The 21,764-nt window shown below is 41.1% G+C and overlaps 1 protein-coding gene across 1 annotated transcript in view; it reads right to left on the bottom strand.

Annotated features, from left to right (window-relative positions):
* ACP3 (acid phosphatase 3) overlaps nt 1-21,049 on the bottom strand; it is a 43,154-nt gene extending 22,105 nt beyond the window's left edge. Inside the window, exons 1-7 of the mRNA XM_041733663.1 lie at nt 20,860-21,049; nt 12,991-13,086; nt 8,998-9,084; nt 8,199-8,351; nt 3,404-3,502; nt 2,906-2,998; nt 733-865 (exon numbers count right to left, since the gene is read on the bottom strand). Of these exons, the coding sequence (XP_041589597.1) occupies nt 733-865; nt 2,906-2,998; nt 3,404-3,502; nt 8,199-8,351; nt 8,998-9,084; nt 12,991-13,086; nt 20,860-20,979 (781 nt within the window). The 5' untranslated portion in view covers nt 20,980-21,049. The remainder of the gene's footprint in view (nt 1-732; nt 866-2,905; nt 2,999-3,403; nt 3,503-8,198; nt 8,352-8,997; nt 9,085-12,990; nt 13,087-20,859) is intronic.
* Between the last annotated feature and the right edge of the window lie 715 nt (nt 21,050-21,764).

Here is a 21,764-nt window from a genome sequence, read left to right as displayed (position 1 = left end):
TTGGTGATGTTGCTGCTGCTACTGCTCCCATGGACTGCATTTTGAGTAGTGAGGGGTGAATTTCTCAGCCCATCATGGGGGGACCTCCACTAAGAGCCCTGTCTCCACCATTTCATGTGGCTTGGGATTGAGTCATACCTTGGTACCTGGTAGTTGAGGAGTATGATGTGGTATATGTGTAGCCAACGAGGCCCAACTTCTATCCTCCGCCCCTTCTTGTTTAACACATCAGATGGGGCTGCTGCCTGGGCCATGTCCTGAGTGAACATTTGCCCAGCCTGGTCCAACAGCCAAGATGTCTTTGCCTCTATGTATCCTCCCGGGGGCTCTGCTGAACTTGTCCTGACCCCACAGTGAGTAGGGTCTGGAAATGGTTGGAGTCCTGATGTGATTGCTCTGGTTTTCTCAAACTTTCTAGAGTATTTGACTTAGAACATCTCCTGTGGCTTAGAATTTCTTCACTGTTCTGTCAATCTGACATAATGGACTTCATCTTACTCTCCATCCTTACTTTAAATGTCTACATTAATAATACCTAGACCTGATGCCCCCTTTGGTGTCTTGGCCCACCCTAACTACTCTCAGAGGCATCAGCATCTATTGCTGTCCTGCCTGGTCCTCATTTCTTTTTTCCACCTACTTATCCTGATTCTAAGAGCTGGGCACCCTTTTGCCTGGGTCTACTTTCAGCCACAAATCCAGTGCATTCTTTTTACTTTTTTATATACTCACCCCCTTGCAGTCTAGATTTCTCTTTCTGCTTATGAATTCCATAGATGGACAGGATGGACAATTCTGATAATTCTTTCAGCTTAGTCATGGTGTCCTCTGTGGCCCAGGAGGGTAAAGTGAAATTGTGAACACTCTGTAGCAAAGAAAAAGGAAAGCAAATGTGTATTTTCATTTGTTGACTTTTTTGTCCTCTTTCTCTCACAGGATCTACTGGGTCTAGCCTTTCTTGTCCAGCCATTTCTCTCTAGGAAAACTTGACTTTGTGATAAGGAGTGGTATTGATTTTTCAGAAGGGAAACTCACAGAGACTAATTTGCCCCTTCCTACCAAGTCCATAGCTTTTGGCTTCAGTGTGGGTCCAAAGGGGGATTCCTATTTTGCAGGAAGGGTGAGGTAGGGCAAGAATGTACCTCATTCCTTTATGAGAGGTTTAGAAATCTATTAACCTGTAGGGAAGGTGACACTGACAGGGTTAGATGATGTTTCTGCCAAAGATGAATGAGTGCCCTGAGACAACAGCAGGGAGAGGCAATATATTTCTGGAGCTTTCAGTACCAGACCCCCCAACTCCCAGCATCTTCCAGTGTACTGACTCCTGGGGAAAGTGCACTGACACACAGTAGGTTCTTGGTGAATTTTGTTAAATGGATGAATAAGCTGTACAGCAGGGCAGGTATAGACTTTGTGCCAATATTTATTACTTGCTATGGACAACTGATTAAGAATCCTCCAGATTTGGGACACCTGAGTGCCTCAGCAGTTGAGTGTCTTGCATTTGGCTCAGGTCATGATCCAGAGTCCTGGGATCCAGTCTTGCATCGGGCTCCCTAGGAGGAGTCTGCTTTGCCCTCTGCCTATGTCTCTGCCTCTCTCTCTGTGTCTCTCATGAATAAATAAATAAAATCTTAAAAAAAGAAAAAAAGGAATCCTCAGATTCGAAGACAGAATTGAGAGAGAGAGAGAGAGAGAGTTCTTTAAACAGCTCAAAGTGGAGTGCCTAGGGAGAAAATACGTAGGAGAGAAGTGAAAAGGAAACCTGCACCATGGCCATATCATGGAACAGCTCAGATCAATCTGTAGTAAGGAAGGAAAAAAAAATCAAGATTTGAAGCAAAATGTGAGCTCTTATTTCTACTGGAGAATCTTTTTTTTTTTTTTTTTAAAGATTTGTTTATTTGAGAGAGAGAGTGTGTGCACATGCTAGAACATGAGTGGGGGGAGGAGCAGTAAGAGAGGGAGAGAGAGAGAATCCCAAGCAGGTTCTAGGCCCAGGGCAGAGCCCAAACTAGGGCTTGACCTCATGACCCTGAGCTCAAGCCACGCCTCAGATGCTGAACTGACTGAGCCAGCCAGGCAGCTCTGAAGAGTCTTTTATAAGGCTAGCTATAGCTAGTCTTCCTTGAAACAGATGCTAATGATAGAGTGAAAATATCAGGAAGGTCATGTGAAGGTCAATGAACTCTGTCATGGAAAGGGGTAAATTGTGTCATTTGTTACTAAGTTACTATGACCCTTAGACCCTCATGATGAGCTCAAGATTAGAGGTGGTTAGAAGTTTTATGGGTGGTGAGAATTTGGCCTTTGGATTCAGTGAACCTGGTAGGGAAAACAGGATTGTAGAGCACTCTTTTTGGCCAGTAGATGGTATATAGTGAGTGAAAAATACTTTGTAGCCTTGAAAACCTCAATGGTAGGTAATTGATCAAGCTACAGAGGTTATTTCATATGTGTGTATAGCAAAGAAGAGATGCCCAATAAGCCAATTTCAACACCCTGGCCTGAAGTTGGCTTGCTTATTTCTATATCCAGAAATCAGGTACTGTTTGTTTGTTTGTTTGTTTGGTCTGTCTATATAACAACATTTCTTTTTTCAGTAAAATCCATGACAGGAGCCCAGCATTCCTGACTGACTGAGAAATAAGTAAATGGCAAGCCACAGAAAAAAAGCAATTTTGCCTGCAATTTGCTAAAGGGTGAAAACATAAATAATGGAGAGAAAAAAGTCAGAATTTTCAAGTTAATATAAAGAAGCCTTGAATTATGTTTCAATGTCAGAGGAAGCATAATTAATATATCTGCCAAAAAAGTAAAAGAAGATGTATTCATCTGTTTCAAAATTGGCATAAATGATAAAAATCAACTGCAAGTTAATCTTTGATATTTTTTCTCTTACCTCACAAAATAAAGGGTCATAGACTTTAGTCCACATTCCAAAAAGGTCCTGGGTATGGTATCCTGTAAATGTTGGCAAGGTTTCTATAAAATCCTGAAACATACACAGACAGAGAGAACATTGCTACATTACAGTCTCTCAATTTCAGCACTCTTGATATTTATCCTTTAATAAGAGTTAATGGTCCTAGCCCCTTAGCCTCATTAAGGCAGAATTATTTTAGATTTGCATTTATTCTGACCCAGCCATGCACTTTTGTCTGGTTCCTTCTGGCACACATGTATAGGATTAGAAAGGGACTGGCTTCTCTACTGGCTTGTGGCCCCACACAGGGAAGGGGATCAGAAAGTGATGACTGACTCTCATTAAATGTTTTAACCCATTGCTATCACCAGCCACTGGCAGACACATTTCTCCCACACTTTTAAGAAGCTGGAACTTCATCCTTTGTCTTGGCTCTCACACTCCTGTATACCACTAAATGACACGATTATTAACCTTGTAAGGATGCAATCTCTTCTGGAATTCCTCTGATTTGAGAGTCTCCTCCGTAAGTTCTTTAAAACGGGGGCAGTCCCGGAAAGGCAGGTACAGTAACTAAGGACAAAAGAAAAATCATAAATTCTTTATTAGTCAGAAGAACTTTGCTAAAGAAGCTGCAGCCATATTTTAAACCACATTAGTTGCAAAGTGACCTGAGTAAAAGATACACATGTATTTTGAGCTGAACAGAAACTCTAAAATTGAGGGAAAAGAGATAAATGGTCTGTATGTAGGTCTTAGATAGTAGGATATGCACCCAGAACTGAACAGTTTTTTTTCCTTTCATGAACTTGCCTAAATAGGACTGTGTTGTTGGTAAATATTCACACTTCATGGTTTTCCATGTTGATATAACTATTATCTCGCTTTCTACTGGACCTCTTACATTTCTAGCATGAGATTCACATTTGTGTGCAAATGCATCCCACCCACCCCCCTCCAACATAACATGAGTATACAGAAATGAATGAGAGGTTCTGGAAAGAATCTTAAGAGATGGATTAACCATTCATTGACTTAAGTTGGGGTCAAAATAAGCGCATATACTAAATATATAGAAAAATGTATTTTAAAACCCATTATAAGGACAAAGGGATGAGTTTAAACTTGACAATCCTCTGTAATCTTAATCTGCAAGACAGACCAAACAAACTAATCTTAACTATAATCTGTAGGTTGGTGACTCCTCAGCTTATTTTGTTGCTCTTAGTTTTCATTTGCGTCTTGTCTTGTATTTCCAGCCCTTGGTAGGTATCACTACTTGGCTGTTTCTCTTCTTCCTCAAGTTTCACATGTACAAAACTGAAGTCGGCTTCATTTTTAACCACTTTACCTCCATAATCTGTCTACTTTGGCCAAAGGTAAAATTTATCATCCTGTTTCATAGACTAATCAGCCTTGCTTGTTTACTTTCAAAAAAAATCCAAAATTCAAAATAGACTCTTCGTCTTCATATTCATGGTTCCCTTCCAGTCTAAACCATCATAACCTGTGTTCAACTGATGTAAGAGCCACTTACTTGGTCAGTAGGCATCTACTCTTTCCATCTTTACAATTCATTCTCCGTATCACCACAGCTACCCTAATCCTTTTCCTTTTATTTTTAGAAACACAAATCTCTCTAAAGCCTTCATCAGATCATGCCATTCTGTAGTTTATAATCTTCACTTGGAATAAAATCCAAACTCAGTAAACCCTAGAGATCCCTGCCCACCTGTCTTACTACTGTCCCCTCACTTTTCTGCACCAACACTGGGGCCTCCTTGTTGTCCCCTGACCTCACAGGGTTAGGGGCTCTGCAGACTGTTCCCTGCCCGAGACCTTGCCCCCAGGGACCCCTGCCAGGCTCTTCTAGCCACTCTGCTCCAGCCATGAGCACATTGCCTTGCTTTATTTCCTTTGGGGAACTCATCGCCATTGGAGATTATTACTATTTTTTTTACTTCTTTATTGTCTATTTCCTATAAAATATTAACATGAGGGCAGCCAGGATCTTGTCTGTCTTGTCCATTGCTGTGTTGTCAATGCCTAGAACAAAGCCTGGCATATTAGCAGCTGCTCAGAAACCTTTTTAAAAATAGGTTGCTTCCCGATTCTGTGTCATTTGCCTTATTCTAATTTCAGACCTTCATTTCCTCATTCCTGAATTGCTTTCAGCAGTTATTCTCCGAGGTTCTTGTATCCTCTTCTTCCAAACCATAGTCAGACAGATGCCTCATAGCACCACTCATCACGCGTGCACAGTACTGAAGAACGAATGTGCACAGGTTTCTTTGATGTCCGTGGCTTGCATCTCAATTGCCCTATGTGGCTTTCCAATTTTTCCACAGAAGGTATGGCACTGCAGAGGGAAAGGCCCAGGACTATTCATTTAAAGGTCTAGGTTTTAGTGAATTACTCGACCTTCCTAGATTTTAGTTTCCTCATCCCACATGAGGCTGAAAATAAGTGGGATAATCACCTCAATACCTGACCAACATTTTGCCATTCACAAAAATCTCTTCCATTTCTTAACTGGGTTTTCACAAATTGTCATGAAGTAGTTAAGTAGGGAACTGCTGTTCCCATGTCACAGAAAAGGACACTAGTGTAGGGAGGTGACTTGAAGTCAAGTGTCTGAAATGGTAGTTGGCTCTCCAATCTGGATTTACCTGGCTTTAAATCCCTCTTACAACACTGCCTCTCCACCTCAAGATTCCTCCTGGCTATTAAATTGGGAGTCTCCTGTCTGTGCCCAACATAGTCAGACATTTTCTTTGCTCCTAAATATGAACTCTGAACACAGAAGGGCAAGCCCTCTGTATATTCACCCACTTCATACTTTTGGGCCACCTTCTTCTCCCTTCCGTCCCTTTCTCTGAGGCCTGTGTCAAGCTCTCACTCTCTCTGTGAAGACTCAAATGGCTACCCTATGGGAGCACCACAGGCATCCTCTTGTCCATTCCTCTAGCAAGCGTACCTGGTCCTTGTGTCATGGCCCACCACTTTGTATCGTGGTTTACACAGGTCATACATGCAAATCTGTTTTCATCAAATGGATGATAAATTAGGGAAGAAACTTAGCCTCATATTTCTCTATGGCACTTGGCACAGCCCTGGGAATAACTTTGTATTGATAAATTCTTTCTTCTTTCTCCCTCACTCCTGTTTCTCTTTTCCTCTTTTTAAATATTTTATTTATTTATTTGACAGAGAGAGAGAAAGCCAGAAGCAGGGGGAGTGACAGGTAGAGGGAGAAGCAGGTTCCCTGATGAGCAAGGAGCCCAACGTGGGGCTTGATCTTAGGACCCTGAAATCTCAACCTGAGCCAAAGGCAGATTAACCAACTGAGCCCCTCAGACTCCCCTCCCTTTTCCTTTTCTAATAGCCTCTATAGACTCTTTACTACATAAATTAAATACTATCTTTCAGGACTAAGCGTTAAACATCTACCTTGGTCGACATTGGCTAAATTTGGTGCTGCTGTACAGTGTCTATCTAATGCAGAAAAGGTTGTGGCAAAAGTGATTTTTTTTCTTTTTGGAAGAAAATATTCACAAACTCCTAAGAATACTGATCATCATAATACTTCTCCCTTGATTCTGGGAAAGAAAGAGGTATGCATCTATCTTGCTTTTTCCAGAAACATCAGAAAAAGTGGTTGGAGTAGACTTACCTAGAGTGAGGTTGACAGGGTCAGGCTGTTTCTACAAAGTATTTGGGAAAGATTCTAATGTCATCAAATGCAACAGTTAAGTCAAATATCTACGTGTACTGGCAGGGAAAAGAGGATGGAAGCCTACCCCAGGGGACCCTGGGCAATGGTGTGGGTGCAGAAGTCATGCTAAGCCTCAGCTACAGAGATGACCCAGTCATACTTACAATGGGACTGTAGGGGAGTCATGACCAGTGAATCCATGATCAGTGCAGAGCCCAAAGCGGGGCTCGATCTCACAACCCTGAGATCATGACTTGAACCAAAATCAAGAGTCTGACGCCCAACTGACTGAGCCACCCAGGCACCCCTCCTTTATATAGTCTTAAATTCCACACCTGGGAGATTAGTTAGATTTATTTAATACCATTTAAAACCAAAAGCAATTCCTCTGAAAATGTTAAAGAGCTTTTGGTACATCCTACCCAGTGCAAATAAATTTGAGAATTTCTCTCAACTAGCCTCTTTTAGGCAACTTGGTTATAGTACTGGTTCTCACACCTGGCTATCCACTAGAATCATCTAGGGAGATTATTTAAAAAGTACTGACGCCTGCATCCCAACCTCAGAGATTCTGATTTGTTATAGAGAGTGTCCTAGGTGCCAGGATTTGAAACATTTTTTTCAGTTAACTCTAATATAATAACTTTGAGAACTATTAGTTTACAGGGAAGGAAATTGCTCTGGAATGAGATAAGTCTAGTTCTGGTCTCAGTAATAATGCTTACCAGCTTTGTGACACTGGGCCTATTTTGTTTATCTCTCTGAGTACATATTTCTCTGGCTATAAAAGGAGAACACAATGTTGTCCATTCAAGGTTGTTATGATAGGTAAGTATGATGACATATATCAAAGGGCTGGTCACTTGACTATGTACTCAAATCTTTCTTTTATCCCCTATCTCAGAATGGGGGTTTTCATGTGAGGAGGGGTATTTTGTAGATAGAAAGATCTTAGGATATTCTAGAGGGAGGAGAACCCTATGTGGGGCACCAAAAGCCTAGGAATTGAAGGTAGAACAGGGGGAACTGTGTGTGTGTGTGTGTGTGTGTGCACACATGCATGTACATGTGAAAGTGGAGGGGGCAAATCGCCATTAAAAAAAAAGATTTATTTATTTATTTGAGAGAGAGAGAAAGCAAGCATGTGGTGGAGAGGGGCAGAGGCACAGGGAGGCCAAGTCAAGCCGACTTGGCACTGAGCGTGGAGTGTGGAGCTGACTTGGGGCACAATCCCATGACTGGGAGATCATGACCTGAGCCCAAACCAAGATTTGGCCACTTAATCAACTACACCACCCAGATGCCCTCATATTGCCATTTGCTGAAAGGGTGGCAAAACAATGTGGATGATAAAGGTCCACACTGAAATTCTGTTCCTGCTCTCTCTTGCCTGGGGCTTTCTATGTCCTACTTTGTCCTTCATATGTTTATTTAGAAAAGGATTAAGATTGCACAGACCAAACAGTGTCCAGACTTCCAAACCCACAAGTACTGGGCAACCTGCCTTCCTCCTCCTAGGCCAATGGGATGTGCAGGTTTTTCCATAATACTTACCCGATCTTCAGAAAGAGAGAGTGTGTGCACTGGGATGGGCTGCCAGGGTAGGCTGGGATTCCAGATGCTGATACCCTCTGGAGGAAATAGGCCTGCAAGGTTTGTCATAGCACTCATCAATGTCCGATCAACATCCGTGCTTTGAATATAAACCTAGAGTAGGAAAATCAAAGGAGATTCTAACTGCTTGGAACTGTGGGTTTATCCCTGGGAAATGAAGAGCACATCTGAGAAAGGCCAGGACCCTCACACCAAAACATTAGCAGACATCTGGTAGCAAGCATTATGATATCTACTATAGAAGAGAGAGTATTATGAGAATGCCACCCTGGTATGTCAATAGTTGAATTGACAAAGAGACCATTTAAGTGGTGGCTACTTGCTAAGCCAAAGTATTTGCCATAGGTGTCCATAAAATTTTCAACTTAGTATTCATAAATTTTTTAGGAACAGAGTATTCATATAAAGAGGAGTACATTTGGGGTGCCTGGGTGGCTCAGTCAGTTACATGTCTGCCTTCAGTTCAGATCGTGATCGCAGAGTCCTGGGATCCAGCAAGTCAGGCTCTCTGCTCAGCAGTGAGCCTGCTTCTTCCTCCCCCTCTGCCCCTCCCCTCTGCTTGTACTCTTTTTCTCTCTCATAAATAAATAAAAGCTTAAAAAAAAAAGGAGTACATTTGTAAATAAGATCTCTGACTTGTGTAAGTCCCTTGGGAAATAGGCAAAGCACTTTTACAAATGCAACATCATGCTAAATTCTTTCAAGGACAAAGGTTAAAATTCTTGGCTCTCCAACTTGCCTGTTCACGTTTGTAGGACTCATTCAAAAATTTCCCATATCTTTTCTTTATATACTGTCCAAGTTCATAATGCTGCTCCATGCCCAGCTACAGGAAAAAATAAAAGCAAAAATCAGTGAAAGTAAATTCTGTGCACCTCATGTATGATCTTATCTCTCCTTACTGAATGCATAGAGCAAACCATGGTGTACTTTAATAGTTCCACAGTAACAACATAATTGTAAATGCAAACAAGAAAAAAGGGTTGTAACCTTTAACCATGACTCCTTGAGAAAACTTATTCACCTTCATTAGCACCTAACATAGAGCACAGTTAATAACTAGTGATTGATCTAATTTAAGTAGATGGTTCTCTAGTGTGGAACATTACTTGCTCATCTTTGTTGGTGGAACGTTCAGGAGAGCTGGTTGACCACTTGGTGGAGAGTTGGTGAAGAAACTCAACCATCTAATAAGAGGTTGGACTTGGTGAATCTGAAGATCACTTTCACCTTTCAATCACTTTCGGGGTGTGATAATTTTTATCTGCACAGTTAATTTATGCCTGGTTCATGAAAAACGAGAGCCTGTTACCCAAAGTGTGGTCTGGGGATCAGCAGTATTAGCATTACTTGGAAGTATGTAAGAAATCGAATTCTTGGGACCCATCTTGATCTATGAAGCCAGAACCTTTGGGGAGTGGAGCTCAGGAACCTCTTTTTAACAAGCTTACTAAGATTCTGATGGATAGTAATCATTGAGGAATGTTGCTTTAATTCAGTGATCCTCAAGCATCAGAAGAAAAATTATCGGGGCAGCCTGGGTGGCTCAGCGGTTTAGTGCAGCCTTCGGCCCGGGGCCTGATCCTGGAGACCCAGGATCGAGTCCTGCATCAGGCTCCCTGCGTGGAGCCTGCTTCTCCCTCTGCCTGTGTCTCTGCCTCTTTCTCTGTGTCTCTCATGAATAAATAAATAAATCTTTAAAAAATATTAAAAAAAAAAGAAAAAGAAAAATTATCCTAAGGGTGCTTGTTGAAATGCAGATGCCTCACCATTTCCCTCAGAGATTTCCTGCTTGTTAGACCCCAGAGTGGCCCTGGAATATGCATTTTAATAAGTGTGTTGTGTGATTCAGATCCATGTAGTAGAGTGTCATGCTTGAGAAACACTGCATTCAAGTCTGTCTTTAATCCAAAATTTTACTAGAGCTTCAGGAGTCAGAGAGGATGTGGTCACTAAAGCTTCTGCTTGGTCCCACTCATTCATTTGCTTGTACTCCTGGCTCCCATGATCATCACCACCCTTCTAGGATGGGGAAGGAGGTAGGAAAAGAGTAATGTGTACTTTGAGTCTTGCTAGTTTCCTGGATGACATGGGTAGTTAAGGAAGTAGGTACTTTGGGCCTAATTTGTTGTACTAACTTACAGCTGAATTTTGATGAAAGAATCATCTTCTATAGAGCAGTGGTTTTCAAATGTCAGCATGCACAGAATCACCTGGAGGATTTGTTAAACCAAAGGTTCCCAGAATTGAAGCCCAGAGTTTCTGGTTCAGTGGGGAGGGCCAGAGAACTTACATTTCTGACAAATTTTCAAGTAATGGTGATGTTGCTCATCTAGGGATCACACTTTGAGAACTACTGACCTAGAAAGCTATCACCCTTTCATTATATAGATTGGAAGTACCAGGCCAAGGGCTGGAATTTGAGCTCTAGAACCTTGCTACTTCCAGGAGTGGCCAGTACCAGCACCACTGGTGTCACCTTGGAGTTTGTTAGAAATGAAGACTCTTAGGCCAATGTCAGACCTGCTGAATTAGAATCTGCATTTTTTTCTTTATTCCTCAAGTTTTATTGATATATAATTGACATACATCACTGTATAAGTTTAAGGTATACAGCATGCAATTTGGTTTACATATATTGTGAAATGATAAGTTATGAATTTAGTTAGCATCTGTCCTTTCATAGAGATACAATAAAAAGAGAAAGCAAAAAAAAAAAAAAAAAAAACCCAAATTGTTTTTCCTTATGATGAGAACTCTTGAGATTTATTCTCACAGCAACTTTCATATCTATCATAGAGCTGTTTTATCCGTAGTCATTATGCTGTACATTAAATCCCTAGCACTTATTTACCTTGTAACTGGAAGTTTGTACCTTTTGACTGCCTTTTCCCCAATCTTCTTCTCCCTACCCCCTGCCTTGGTAACCACAAATCTGATCCCTCTTCCTATGAGTTTGGTTAAAAACATTTTTTTTTGATTCCACATATAATTGAGATCATACAGTATTTGTCTTTCTCTGACTTATATTACTTAGCATAATGTCCTTAAGGTTTACCCACGTTTTCACAAACAGCAGGATTTTATACATTTTCTATGGCTATAATATTTCATTATATGTCAATACCACAACTTCTTTATTCATTCTTTTGTTGATGGGCACTTAGGTTGTTTTCATAGCTTGGCTATTGTAAGTAATGCTGCAATGAACAAGGGGTTGCAGATATCCTTTGAACTAATGTTTTCATTTCCTTTGAATATTAGAACCTGCATTTTAACAAGGTCTCCAAATGGTACATTTGTATTTGGAAGCTTGAAAAATACTGCTCTAGGAAAATTTGATGGCTAGTCAAAAGACTCCCAGAAGGAAAATCCAGATACCCACAGTCTGAAAGAATCTTAAAGTCTTCCTGGAAAAGCAGAACATGGGAACAGGAGTCTCCATGTAGCCACAGGTATTAAGAAGTAGCCCTGAGTTTTTATTATCATTCCCTCTTTTAAGGAGCCAGAAGCTGAGTAGGTTATGCTGAGAGGAGCTCTGATCAGGGGGTCAAAAGATGCTGACCTCAAATAGCCTCTGTGGGATTTCTCCTCTATGAAACATTGTGGTCGAGTTAGAGAAGTGGTTCTCAGACTTGGCTGCACATTCAGAGTCAACTGATCAGCTAAGGAATTTCTGAAAATCCCAATGTCTGGGCCACACTCTATATGAATTAAGTAAGAACCTTCCTATTTTTTTAAATTTAAATTCAATTAGCCAACATATAATACATCATGAGTTTCAGATGTAGTATTTAATAATTCATCAGTTACATATAACACTTAGGCTCATCATATCATGTGCCCTCCCAGACATCAATATTTTTTAAAGCTCTCCATATAATTTCCATGTTTAGCCCAGACTGAGACCTATTGGTTTAAATGTTTGGTTAAATGTTTAGAGATAGTCAACTCTAAACATTCTACAACATTTTCTTAATGTAATTAAACAGTGCTTTGGTCGGGACAGAAGCCATACACATGGCCTTGTGGCTCCAAATAGAAGAGCCATCTATTTGTAAGCAAGGGAAGGGAGTGGGGCACTGCAACAGTGATTACAGATGCCTTTGTATTTCCCCTACCCAACCCTTCTCCTTTTGTGCTCTTTAGGAAGTAGGGCTCCCTATGTTTAAGACCACTTAAAAGAAGGTTCAATCCCAGTGTATTCCGCTGATAAAAAAAAAATCAAATTTGGTATCAGCACTTCAGAGGAATCCTGTTTTCCTAACCCTGCTGATCCAGTTTATTGATTACAAGGTGGTTTTCTACTTCCTCAGGTGGAAGCAGAGAAACTCAAGAGCTAGTTTCCAAGGACCACTTGGCTCTCTTCAGCATCTTTAAGCTCATGTATTCGTCTATTGCCATGCGCAGCTCTTATGCTTTAATAAAGCCAAATAGGGCAAAAAAGGATCAAAATGGGCAATTTTATACAATTTTCCTACCATTACTAGTCATGAGGGGTGACTTGGTTATGATCAGAAATTACTGAAGTTAACCATTAGTGCTTCGCCTGCCACAATCAAAGCACACTTTAGACAAAAAAACAAAAAAACAAAAAACAAAAAACAAACAAAAAAAAAAACCTCTCCCAAATCTGAGTAACTAAAGTAGTTCTATGGTTTCAATGTATTACAAACTCCACATAGTTTCCCATAAGACTCATCAGCAACCTTTAGCTGAAAATCCTACCAACCTGAGTGAGTTGGCCAAATCCTTGTGGCCATGAAGCTTCCTTAATGGGATCATTTGGGAAGGTCTCAATGGGACTTCGATCTCCATGCCTAAACACCTGAAAAGAGATTGAGACAGTAATGTTACAAAGTTCACGTTGGTGTTTTGCCTCAGTTCATCCTAATAGCTTTTCTTCCGAACTGCTGGTTCTCAACCTTGGGATGTGGCCAGGGCATCAGGATTTTAAAGACCTCCTCAGGTAAATCTCAGGTTCAAAACTACTGTTTTGGGATCCCTGAGTGGCTCAGAGGGTTTGGCACCTGCCTTCGGCCTGAGGCATGATCCTGGAGTCCCAGGATCGGGTCCCATGTTGGGCTCCTTGCATGGAGCCAGCTTCTCCCTCTGCCTATGTCTCTGCCTCTCTTTCTCTCTGTGTCTCTCATGAATAAATAAAATAAAAATCTTAAAAAAACTGTTTTAAGCTCACTAACACTCTGTTTCAGGTAGTGTAAGTAATGGTCAGTTATCAGAAAGCAGGTGAGCCACACATGGAGACTGGTTTGTATATTGGGGCAAGAAGGAGCACAAAGCTTAGCAAGATTATTTTATTGTAGATAGACTCTGATGAGAAGTATTCTTCCTTAATGAACGGTGTAAAAATTCTTACATATGACAAAAATAATAGCTCTTAAATGCCACATACAATTTATGACCATCCTGAGCCAATGATTTATTAGTTTTTAGGAAATGAGGGATAAAGGACTTATGGTTAGGGAGATCAGAAAAGCTAATTCTTAATACTTTAAGAACATATTTCTGGATTATTATGCATGTCATGCTATTTTGATTGGACATTTTCCTCTTTGGGGAGAGTAGTCTGGACTTTCAAAACCTTGGTGTTTTGTAACTCCAGTAAGCTTTCTGAATAAAATACCAAGCCAAATACACAGTTCTTTTATAAGCAAAAGATAAGACATGGAAAACATTCAAGAAATCCAAGATGAAGTATATACTGATGCCAGCAAACATTTTTTTAAAAGACTTTATTTATGTATTCATGAGAGACAGAGAGAGAGAGAGAGAGAGGCAGAGAGATAGGCAGAGGGAGAAGCAGGCTCCATGCAGGGAGCCCAACATGGGACTCAGTCCTGGGACTCTGGGATCACGCCCTGAGCCAAAGGCAGACGCTCAACCGCTGAGCTACCCAGGCGTCCCTGGCAGTAAACATTTTTAATACAGATGCATAACATCTTGCATTATGAGATTTCCTGCACCTGTCATTTACATTACCCACCTAAGATGCTCCAGGAGACACAAAATATGGAACAGACTTAAATTTTAGGCTGTAAATCCCATCTATCAGATAAGATTCCAAGAAAGTTAGGGAGACTTATAGGACCTGGGTTGTATCCCTAGTGTCTAAAGAAAACTTATTTTTTGGATCCCTAAACTGATGAGAAATTAAAATCTCAGGCTACAGCAAACAGAGAGACTGTTATAGTGGTATAGTGGATCTTAAGAAATCATTGTGGTTAGGTAAGAAACTATTGTTGTGAATGGTTTGGAAGAAAGGCTGCATAGTCTCAGAAATTATCAAGGCTCATCATTAGTGCTCTTTCTTTCTTTTTTAAAAAAAGATTTTATTTATTTGAGAGAGAGAGAGAGCGAGAGCAAACATGAATTGGGTGGGGGAAGAGCAGAGGGAGAGGGAGAAGCAGGCTCCCCACTGAGCAGGGAAACTGGGATCATGACCTGAGCCAAAGGCAGATGCTTAACCAACTGAGCCACCCAGGAGCCCCTCATTAGTTCTCTTTCTATAATCTAAACATACTTTAGACTTTTAAGATCCCAGGTAATTGTGAAAAATGCTTTCTTAGATCTGAGTAACTAAAATTATCGTGTGGTTTCAGTGAATTATAAATCCTACCATGTTTAGTTTCCAGGGTTTCTCAACCTTAGCACGATTGACATTTTGGGCCAGATTATTCCTTGTGAGGGGCTGTCCTGTTCACTGTAAAATAGCAGCGTGCCTGGCCTTTACACACCAGATGCTAGTAGCAATCCCTAATTGTGACAACCAAAAAGTTCTCCAGACACTGCCAAATGTGCCCTAGGGGGTAAAATCATCTCTCTCTCTCTCTCTCATATATATATATATATATATATATATATATATATATATATATATATATATATATATATAATTTTTTATGATAGTCACACACAGAGAGAGAGAGAGGCAGAGACACAGGCAGAGGGAGAAGCAGGCTCCATGCACCGGGAGCCTGATGTGGGATTCGATCCTGGGTCTCCAGGATCGCGCCCTGGGCCAAAGGCAGGCGCCAAACCGCTGCGCCACCCAGGGATCCCTCTCTTATATATATTTTTAATTGAAGTTCAATGTGCCAACCTATAGCATAACACCCAGTACTCATCCCATTAAGTGCTCTCCTCAGTGCCCATCACCCAGTCACTCCAACCTCCCACCTACCTCCCCTTCCACCACCCCTTGTTCGATTCCCAGAGTTAGGAGTCTCTCCTGCTGTCATCCTCACTGATATTTCTGAGTGAGAACTGAGTTAGCCAAAGGGAAGTCAGATGAAAGACACTGTAGTAAAATAATTTACAACGCTTCCTACCAGTCTGTGACCACAATAAGGTTTTTTGAATGCTTGCTATGTCCTAGAAACTGTTTTAAGTGCTTGTCATAATTTAATCCATTCATCAGTTTTACAAAGGATTTACGATTATTATCTTCATTTCACAAACAAGTAAATTAGCCCTAGTCAAGTGACCTCCTCAAGGTCACATAGGGCTGTACATGGTACAGCGGAGATCCAAACACAGCCTATGTGCCTCCAAAGCCAGCCTTCTTAACCTGTGTAAGAGGCTCATCTCTCTGCTAAAGCACACACCTCAACATCCTATCACTGGGTGATCTGGGATCTGGGGTTTCTTAATAAACTCTAGTCTTTTCCTCTAAGATTGGAAGCTCTGTGTGTTGGGGTGGTGGTGGTAGTGGTGGTGGTGGTGGTGGTGGTGGTGTTACACTAAAGGAAAATAAAACCTTGATGTAAGAAACAATTCCAAATACTATTTAAAAAATAAAATTGCGATTATGCATCTAAATGACAATATGGCCTGTGCAGAAAAAAGAAGTGCAGTCTCCTTAAAGGAGAGCTTTTAAAATAGCAGAGCCCTGGACCATAATCATAGACTTGAACAGGCTTTCTTAGTCTGTCCCTACAGGTCAGGAATAATTGTACTCCCCTATATTTCAATAGATTTTAAGGGTTTTTGAGGTAGTGGTTCAAACATGCTGTGGGCTCTTCAGAAGGAGTGTCCCACAGAGACAATTAATAAACCACCTGCCCCCTATCCCCAGACCCCCACCTTCCACCAGAGTCTGGAAATCCATACATATTAATTTTGTACAAAACCATGTGTACACGCACATATCAGTGAGTGCCCTCAAGTGCACGCATGGCCTTCTTGAGCTCCTAGAGTTTAGGCTGGAGCCTCTGGACTGTGCCTAGGTGCTCCTGTAAGTCTATTTTAAGGCAAACTTCTTAACTGCTGCTCTGCCAAATTTGTAACCTCTGTTCTCGGTCCAGCATATGCTATGAAATCATTTAGAAACCTAAATATATAGGGTCAGAAGTAGGACTATTTTGCAGTACGAGTAGTAATTGCAATAGGAAGACATCCAGGAGAACAACCCTTTATGTCTGTGCAACCTCCCATGGTTTTGTACAATCTACACACTTACACCCCCCTCCCCCGTCCCACCTTCCATTCTCACAACTCCCTGTGACTAGGCTGGCGCTATCCTGAACAAAGAAGGAAGCAGGTTTAAAGAGATTGAATGAGCCATCCAGATCTCTACTTTTTGTGAATACTACCCACTATTTTCCTCACCACATCACATTTACTTCAACCTTTTAGATCATAGGTAACTTTTTAAAAAAAGAACCACGATTTGGTACCCCTATGAATGATCCTTCTCCATCGAGTAAGCAGATTTGGCATGTTATAGCATCCTACCTGTTCTGGCCCTGCCCACCTCGATGTTATTACCTTACAAATTTGCTAAACATGCTTAGCCACAGAGCCCCTGCTCTTCCACACAGTCATTGTTCCAGCCTCAGGGCAAGGATGTTCTAGTTGCCTGGAACTTCCACTTCTAATCCTGGTGGTCACTAAACTCAGGTCCCTCCTGAAAAAGGCAACCAAGAGAGGTCTCCCTTGACCTCCCATACTCACCATGCTTATTATTTTCTCTCTAAAAAGTTAAAAATAATGATTCTCTAAGAGTTTTCTAGGGGACACTGGAAAAAGAAGGAGGTGGATTCTTTGGTCAAAGTCTAGGAAATACAGTTTACTACTAAATCCTTTCTTTTAAAGCCATAGCATATATCAGAATATTAAAGACTAGGAAGCCCTGCCCTTTAGAGACCTGAAATACAGCTTAACCCTCATTCTGTTCCCAAGACTGATTTGCCTATTGAAACCTGGTTTTTCACCAAGCAACTCCTGTTAATAACTCATCATACTAGCATTCTGTGGGACACGCTTTGAAAAACCTGTTTTAAAAGATTGTGTGATAATACTGATAACTCTGTTTATGAGAGAGAACAAGAACAGGACAGTTTCCTGCTCTTTCTGCCAAGAACAGCTTTTCAGAATTGGGGAAGATTTATTTTTCTTGTATCATAGAGAAACAGTGTGGAAACTAGCTGCTGATCACAAATTAAGTCTGTACACCCAACCTCCACGGGGAGATCTCAGATCCATGTGCTGCTGGCTTAAATGCACATGGGGGGAATGGAATATGTACCATGATTAGGGGTGTAGCCTCTTTGATCGTACAGCCTGGATTCAAATCCTGACTACTCCATGATTACTGTGTAACCATGGACAAGTTGCTTAACCAACCTCTTTGAATCTCACTTTCTTTATCTATAAAATAGAGGTAGTAAGGTTTTTATAACTTTATAGCTTTATAGAACAGTTGCCAGATGTAGCAAACCAAACCACAGGATGCCCAAATATTGCATGAAACATCCTTTATGCTAAAAATTATTTGCTGTTTATCTGAAACTCACATTTAACTAGGTATCCTGTGTTTTCCTAGCAACCTTACTTTACAGGGTTGTTTGAGGGTAATGTGACCTATTCCATATTGAACTCTCAGAACAGTGCCTGGCATATAATAAGCATTGAGTATTGATCATTTATTGTTATGAATGTTACCACTTTAATCAGAGGCACCTTTTATTTCGGTTCTAATAATTTTCTAAGGATTTACCTGGGTATGTGATTTAACCATTTATAGTCAAATATTCTCTATAATCGGTAAAAAGAAGAAAGTAGCATCTTATTGCTTAAGTCCTTAGATAGATACTGTTTTATAAGGGCCAGGAAATTGTATTAAAATGCCCTTTATCTACCACTGATGGATGAAAACCTTGGTAGGAAAAAATCGTTAGCATTATTAACCTTATGTGATAATTGTTAATTTTTTTTAGCTCCAAGAGAGTTATCTTTGTAAGGTTTTTCTTAGGGAAGAAATAATGTGTTGTCCCTGAACACGTTAACTAAGAGTGAAGGAGGAGAAAGGAAGCCCGCAAGCTTAGTAGTCAAGGGAAATGAGCCTGCACTATAGTAAAACAGGGAGAAAACCGATCACATGCAGTTAACTTAAAATTCACTGTAATATCTCAAAGAGGATTACGTCTCAACTTGTTATAGAATTACAGTGTTGACAGTGCAACTTCTGCAGAGTCCACACATTTGCTTCATATACGTGTTGGCAAGGAATCCATGCCATGAATATATGTAAAAGTCCAAAAAAAAAAAAAAGTCCAACTTGTGTGGATTTCTCTCCAGAACGTACAGGACATAATTCACTTTTTTTCCCCCCAGCACTGAAGTCTGACAGCTTGGTAAATCATTTGTAAATAAATTGATGATATGTTTCTCTTGATTCTCTGTCTCTCATTTGTTGACTCATGACCTAGTAAAGATTTACTGGACTAATAATCATAATTTGCATAATCATATGGTTATAAATTTTTTCCTTAGAAGGGAAAGAAAGGAGTTCTGAATACTGAGAAAATATATATATATTAATATAAAAATATAAAAAATATATAAAAATAAAATACTGAAGCTGAGGAAATAGGAACTTCATGTTTTTTAAGTAAAAGATGACCTCCCTGCAAATTATAGAAATAAATTTTGAGTGTTCTTAAGTAAGAAAATTTACTTATTTATCAGCATATTTTCACTCTATAAAAAAAAAGTGAGGAAGAGAAAGAGATTGAGAGAGCGGGTGTGAAAGACAAAGAGAGGGGCAGAGGTAAGGGAGCCGGTGAGTGAAACAGAATAAGAGAAGTAGGGATACAGAGGAAATCACAGACGGGGCACCTGGGTGTCTCAGTGGTTGAGCGTCTGTTTTGGCTCAGGTGCTGATCCTGGGGTCCTGGGATCAAGTCCTGAGGTCCTGGGATCAGGTCCCTAATCAGGTTCTCACAAGGAGCCTGCTTCGTCCTCTGCCTATGTCTCTGCCTCTCTCTTTCTGCGTCTCTCACGAATAAATAAATCTTTAAAAACAAAAACAAACAAATCACAGAGAAACCCAGAGGCCCAGAAGGATTCATTTCAGGATTTATAGGTAAATTGATAAATCCCCTTTGATGTAGTTTTGGAATGTGGGTGAGGCCCGGAGCCTACGACCAAGAAAGAATTCTTGAGACATCTTGGGTGCAAAGCGGTGGTTTTATTAAAGCACGGGGACAGGACCTGTGGGCAGAAAGAGCACCAGGGCTGTCAGGGGTGGCTGATTATACACGTGGGAATTGGGGGTAGGGGAAAAGGAGGTTTTCCAAAGAACTTTCATATGCTAAAGAGGACCTAGGAGATACTGGAGGCCTTGCAAGGTTGTTTTTCTCCTCCAGTAAGGCATTAACATTAAGACAGTGGGGAGCTTCCTTCTGGAAGTTAGGTTATTGATAAGCATGCTTTTATTCTTCTAAATCACTAAGACATTTTGTAAACAGAGGGAGACTCCTGTCTTGCTGGACTGTGATCACTATTAGTTAACCATTTGTTTTTCCTCCCCTGGGCTTTAGGGCAGCCAGGAGTGCCTGAGGAATGTCCTACATATCCCACCTGGGAGTGTGGCGGGTCATCAGCTTGCTTGGTCTTCAAGCCTTCTGCTCCCTCATCACCTTCACTTTGCAAACCCCCCTCCTACCTATGTTTAAGCCAATGCCTAGGGTACATTTTCTTTCCTTAACCGCACGCATCAGCCACCCCTCCTTTCCCATAACTCGCCACCCCTACACAGGGTGGAGAAAAATATCATTTTAATCGTCAACCAGATCTACGCATCAGGAAGTCCCCCTCGAAAAATCCAATTACTTTCACTTTTATGCTTCAGAGACTGCTTACAAATACAGTTTCCAAGTTCCCGATAAATAAAGGGGGAGGAAGCCCACTTAATGCAGAAAATGACTGGTTTTTGGTTTGAGAACAATCATTAAACCGATGGCAGCCGGGTTAGCTCCCGGTGCTGAGCCTGCCAGCTGGGCTCCCCCCACCGGGTCGTGGGGCTGCCAAAAGGGACATGCATTCAAGGCAGCTGTAAAGTAAGTGAATAAATACCTAATATGGACAAAGGCACAGATAACCAAAGCAAACCCTTTTTGTCAGGACACGTTAAGCGTTTGGCGGAACTTGCAAAACTTGATTATTCACTTTCTGAGTTTGGTCTCCCGGCAGACCTACAGCAGACCTACCGGAGGGGCTAAGTGAACCCTGACACTTGGTTGTCACACCCCGCAGCTAACAGTTGTACGGGGGGAAACGATGAGACACATCGACTCACCAGCGTCACAAACTTCAGCTCTTTAGCGACCGCGCCTCGGTGGAGCGACAAGGAGAGCAGAAGCAGGAGGCCGAGGCGCAGGCGGGCGGCCCCGGCCTGGGGGAGCAGGGCTGCGCTCATGCTGGGGCGCCCGCGCTCCGGCGCCAGTCTGCAGGGGCTGTTGCCAGAGCGAAAGCCATCGGAGGGGAAGCTATTTAACGAAGGGATTGAAAGGGAAGGAGTCACTGGGAGGAGCCAGACTCAGAAATAGTGAGATCACCAGGTAGTCTGGGGCGGGGTTTGACAAGCGTCTGGTCCCATAATTTGGGGGCTGTGAGAGCTCACAGTGTTCTGGATTTAAGGTAGAGAACTCTGAGGCCCAGGGAAGGGAAAGCTCTTGCTCAAGATCACGGAGCATGTTTAGGAGACTTGTTTTCCTTTTCTTTTTCTTTTTCTTTTTCTTTTTCTTTTTCTTTTTCTTTTTCTTTTCTTTTTCTTTTTTTTTCTTTTTCTTTTTTTTTTCTTTTCTTTTTTTCTTTTCTTTTTTCTTTTCTTTTCTTCTTTCCTTTTCTTTCCTTTTCTTTTCTTTTCTTTTCTTTTCTTTTCTTTTCTTTTCTTTTCTTTTCTTTAGTTTACCATTTTCTTTTCTTTAGATAGGGTGCAATCCAGTGTTTGCTTTGTGGCTGTCACTTGGGAAGGGATCTACCTGGACTTTGGAAACTTTAGGCTAGTGGTTCCTAATCTTTTAGGAATCCAGAATGATAGGCACAGCAATATGGAAGGAACTGCAGGTACTGGTTTATTTTGGATCTATTCCCCAGGTCAAACTTGGCTCCCTTTTGTAAAACTCTCATGTAGCCTAGAGAGGTGCTTTGATATTTATTTATTTATTTATTTATTTATTTACTTATTTATTTATATTTATT

The sequence above is a fragment of the Vulpes lagopus genome, chromosome 19 (genome assembly GCF_018345385.1).
Source record: "Vulpes lagopus strain Blue_001 chromosome 19, ASM1834538v1, whole genome shotgun sequence".
Taxonomy (NCBI): domain Eukaryota; kingdom Metazoa; phylum Chordata; class Mammalia; order Carnivora; family Canidae; genus Vulpes; species Vulpes lagopus.
The sequence above is the reverse complement of the archived record's forward strand: the minus strand, read 5'-3'. Positions and strand labels throughout refer to the sequence as shown.